The sequence below is a fragment of the Cariama cristata genome, unplaced genomic scaffold (assembly GCF_000690535.1).
Source record: "Cariama cristata isolate BGI_N322 unplaced genomic scaffold, ASM69053v1 Scaffold45940, whole genome shotgun sequence".
NCBI lineage: Eukaryota > Metazoa > Chordata > Aves > Cariamiformes > Cariamidae > Cariama > Cariama cristata.
In genome coordinates this window covers 1-4,744 of record NW_009596067.1, presented here as the reverse complement: position 1 = coordinate 4,744, position 4,744 = coordinate 1, and the positions used below count along the sequence as shown (strand labels likewise).

The window sequence follows — 4,744 nt, the reverse complement described above, 5'->3', positions numbered from 1 at the left end:
GGGATGGGCGCCGCTCCTCAAGAGCGGGAAGCTCCTTGCCTCAGCTGTAGGCTTCCAGCGGTGGAGGGGATGAGGGGGTCTGTAGCTGCACTTCGGACCTGGTTTTTCCAGTTCATTCATGCTGAGTGTGGGCAGTTCCACTTTTCTGTATTTTTTGAGTAAGGTGTATCCTCTTCAGAAGTTATTGTGCATGCTTAGTTTTGTTTGGTGCTGATTTCTGTGTGTGTTTCTTAATAATGATATTGTTAAGTCATAAGCATATGTAACAAAATATGCAAGCCGTGGTACTTTTTTTGTTATAATGCTGTAATGTAATAAGTGCTTTGTTTTACCAGTTTGTATTTTGGTGTGTTGTCACAGCCTTCCAATGGAAATAAAAGCAGTTGTCAGAAGATATGAAACAAGAAATAAGACAGCAGGAACAGAACTGTTGTCATCCAAATCTCGAGTTGATTGGAGACGCACTAAAAGGGAGCTCATACTGCTTGACAGCAACGATGAATCCTCAGGTACCTCTGAGGAGGAAGAGTCGACCACATCAGAAGATGAAGTAGATGAAAAAGATGAAACTGTTGTGAAGAACAGCCTTTCAGGTCAGGAAGAGAAAAGCCATGATGGAGAAGTAACAGAAGATGGTGAGGATGAGTGCATCGTGCCTGGGAAGCGTAAGAGGTTGAACACCTCTGTCTTATATGACAGTGATGAAAGTGAGGACAGTGACATACTTGTCAGAAAAGTTTTTGCTAAACGCCACTGTATAATGGATGAAAATGAGAGTTCCGAAGAACAGCAGCCTGATAAAACCTGCCCTACAGAAAATGTTTCTACTAATAGGAAACAGAAAGTGTTTGCAAAATTGAAAGAACTTGCAAGACAAAGAGTAACTCGGAGATCCTGCAGCAGTGAAAATTGTGAGGTCTGGATTTTCTTTGAAGTTCAGTTGGAGAAAATACTCAATGTAGGGGAAGGTGAAGACCTATAAATAAAACTCAGTGAGATTTTATTTATTTTGGCTTGGTTTTTATTCATCACAAATCAGTAGTTGTCACATTCTAACAGTTGTCACATTAGCTAGGTAATAATATTGACTTCTGAAAACCTTTATCTTGAGTTTAATTTTAAACACTGAAGATTTAAGAATTTCCTTTCATTTGCTCTTTCAGGCATTCTGATGACTAAGCAGCTTAGAACACAGGTATCTATCTTCTCTGTGTAGTCAGAAAGGAAAAACTTCTTTATCATTCCTTTTTTCCCTGTAAAGAAGACACACATGAAAGGACTATCAAATGATTTTTATCAAGAAGCAAAATACCTGCTGAAGTACCTTAGAGATCTCATGTTAGCTTAATTCCTACAAATAGACTGAAGAGAGGTACACGGAGATGGCTGATTTAAAGCTGAAAGTAATTGTCATCTAGTACAGAATGATGTGGGTTTTTTAAACATATTATTTCTTGTGAATTGAACAAATGGTATTTTGAGAAGGTCAAAATCTTATCCAGTATATGTAGTATTTTGTCAGTGCAAATACTGAAAATTCTTGTGTTTGAAATTCTGTTTTAAAATTTCATTAGGATTCTAATGGTGAAGCAGAAATGGAAGAGGAGCCATTCTGTCACTTGCCCCTCACACCAACAGAAGATAGTGAAACTGACAGTGACAGCATGAAAGATTTTATAGTAGAGGAAGATGACGATGACAATGTAGAGCACGTAAAGACTGAAAACCAGTCACAACAGAAGGAACTAAATACATCAAATAGCGAGTTGCTGGCATACTACGTCCCACACTGTGAGATCAAAATTAGTAACAATTCTATATGTATAACTTGCTTGTAGTGCTGTAATAAATATTAATGGACTGTAAATACAAATACTGTTACTGTGTAATAGGATATGATAGTTTAAAAGCAGATTTGTAAAAGGCTTTGACTTGTTGTAGGAGTACTCTTGATTTCCACAGTAAACTTTTGCAGTCCTTCTGTATCTTATTAAAGGGAGCATATAATTTGGGGAGAAGGAAGGGAAACTCTATTGCACAGATTTTTTTAAGTTGGTCTGATTTAGGATGAAGTAGGCTACCTATGATGTAGTCATTCTTGCGGAGACCTAAAAGCATCATCCTCCACCTTGTGATATGTACTGAGTGCAGCAATGTTAATTTTGGCCAAATTCTGTTATGGGGAGTGACATAAAATTCTTGCCATGACTTTGGGGGGCTTTGGGGCTTGGGATTTTTTTTCTTTTGACATATTTTTATTCCATTGTGGTAAGACTTGGCAGCACAGATCTATAGGGGTTTCTGAATTCACCGCTCAATTTCAGCGGAACCGCACAGTGAGAAAACTTTTCAAGCTGATCTTTTATGAAAACTGGTATCTGGATGGAGCACAGAGATTTGAAATGGAACTCTATGCTAGTTATCTTCTTACTGATTTTTTGTTCAGAAGCAGGTATGTACTGACTGGACAGTCAGTGCTAGCGGAGATGGTCACAAGCATTTGTGGTATTTCTTCCCCAGTAAAGACCTGAGCAGAATTGTGTGTATTTGAAAGTAAGTTAGAAAAAAGAAAAAACAAACAAACAAAAACCCATAAGCATGTCCTTCTCTGGTTTGCATTATTTCCTGCTATTCATAGAACAAATTATTCTCTTCTTTTAGTGTTTGTAGTTCTTGCTATGGGCTCTTTTTGCTGAAAGGATGTGTGACTTTAAGATGCTAAAATTCATTAAGATCATGGAGATGAGAAGCACTATTTAAAGGCAAGGTCTTAAGGGTGTGGGTGTTGTACATTGAAATAATGGAAAAAAAGAATTATTCTTACAGGGCTTTTAACATTGCTTGCATTTTTTTTCTTTTTTTTTCCCTTTAATGGTAAATTCTGGTTATATTGCTTTCTTCCCAGTATCTCGCTGTGATCATTATGTACACTTCAAAAGAATAGTAAAGGCTTTCCTCATAAATGCAATTGATGACACTTTTCTGAGCTCATTATATGGTAAGTAAATTGCATTAAATAATATAATAGTACATTCAAAGTTATGCAAAGACATTTATTTTCGGGAAAGATGTGTCTCCTGATTAGAGTATAGGACTGAGTACTGAGATTTGTTCTTGGGTTTGCTGCTTTGTAACTTTGTGGCAGGGGTGGGGGGGGGTGAATCTGTCTGAAAAGGGTAGAATAATACTGGAAAAATGTGTAGACTCTAATTCTTTTAAGCCTAGATGTACAGAACTCTTTCTGTGTTATTGATCAGTAGTAACAGTACCAGCATGAAAGCAAAATTAATTTCAAAGTAGGTATCTCCATGAAAACATTGCAAGGTCAGCTGATTTGTCAAAATTTCACATGCTTCATAGCTTTTTCTGATTAATTTGGTAGAGAACAAATAATTTTAGTTATGGAGATTACTTCTTATCTGATTTTTTTTTTTCTTTTTTTTTTTTTTTTTTTAACATTTGTGCCTTCAGATAAATGTCAACTGCAGTCAGTACTTCTTGTCTTGTTCTTGCTGAGGAAGTGCTTTTTGGCATTTGGTCTACTGGGGCCGAATGACAACCTCACATGTAGTTTCAGAAGCACTGCCAAGGTGGCTTTAATGAGAGGACTGTCAGTGTCAGGTTGTGGAAGGAGTCAGCAAAGTGCCAAAGAGAGGAAGTTTTGGTGTCATCAGGAACTAAGAGGGAACGGAGAGACTGAAGTATGCCACAGACTTCAGAACAAAGGCTGTGTATTCTTGGAGCTAAAAGTATCTTTCCTCTACCACTGCTAGTGCTTTCAAGTGTTAGTTTTATTTGGTTTTACCAAGTGAAAACAAGCTTATGAAAAGTAGTAAAAAAACTTTGCCAGATTTATGTTGTAATAGCTTCCTTCTATTTCAAATTGTATCTGTTCTACAAAACTAACAACTTATTGCCAAGGTCCTGGAAGTAGATCAGCTACGCAGGTGAGTTTGAGGTTGTATTCTGTCTATCTGAAGAACATTGTATAGTGTGAACATAGTCTAGCATTACAAAGATACATTTTTATAACACAGAATGGATTTTTCTGAGCTAATGAAAGTGAATCTGTTAGTTTGAATCAAGAGCAGCTACTTTAGTATTAGAGTTCAGAATTGCTTTTTATTGTGAGGGATTTTTGTATGGTCTAGCACAGCCTCTTCAAGCTTTCAGTATAGCTGACTTAGTGAAAATGTGTGTGTGTAAAACGTATATGGAAAAACAATTAATTGTAATTATGGTGGCTAGAATGATAATGACAATTAACTGGTTTTATATAGAAAGCTAGATAGCCAGTGGTCCTTCTCGGTTCTGTTTCTTTGATAACAACATTGCTAAAAGACTAGGGAAGATAGCTGAATTAATTTCTGCGCCTGTGTGTGCTGAAGCTCGAGACAGAATGAATTGGCCTGTGCCTATGAAAGTCCTGTTTAATTCCTGGAGTCCAGCACATATTTGGGAGACAGTTGTGGAATTGTAGTAGTTTTACTCATCCTCATACCTGTTTATTTCTTTTGCTTGAGTAAGTATTTGGAAGTACTTATGCTGCCTAACTGAAGGCATCTGACTGTGCTGCTGAAGTGTAAGGGTCACTTCTATGTCTTCTTTATAGGTGACAGAGTGAGTTGTCGAAATTTCTGCTGTGAAGCAGCTCAGAGCAGTTTGTTTTCATGGATTGCAACCTCCTCTCTTATATATTATGAACAGCTTACATAAATTGGGGAAAAAGCAAGATGCTTCCCCC

At 37.1% G+C, this 4,744-nt stretch overlaps 1 protein-coding gene across 1 annotated transcript; it reads left to right on the top strand.

Moving 5' to 3' along the window:
- Window positions 1-367: 367 nt before the first annotated feature.
- CCDC82 (coiled-coil domain containing 82) lies at window positions 368-2,998 on the top strand (the record flags this gene model as incomplete). The annotated part of the gene is made up of 3 exons (XM_009704302.1): window positions 368-916; window positions 1,575-1,791; window positions 2,906-2,998. Coding segments are annotated over exons 1-3 (859 nt in total), but the record flags the coding sequence as incomplete, so codon positions are not given.
- Between the last annotated feature and the right edge of the window lie 1,746 nt (window positions 2,999-4,744).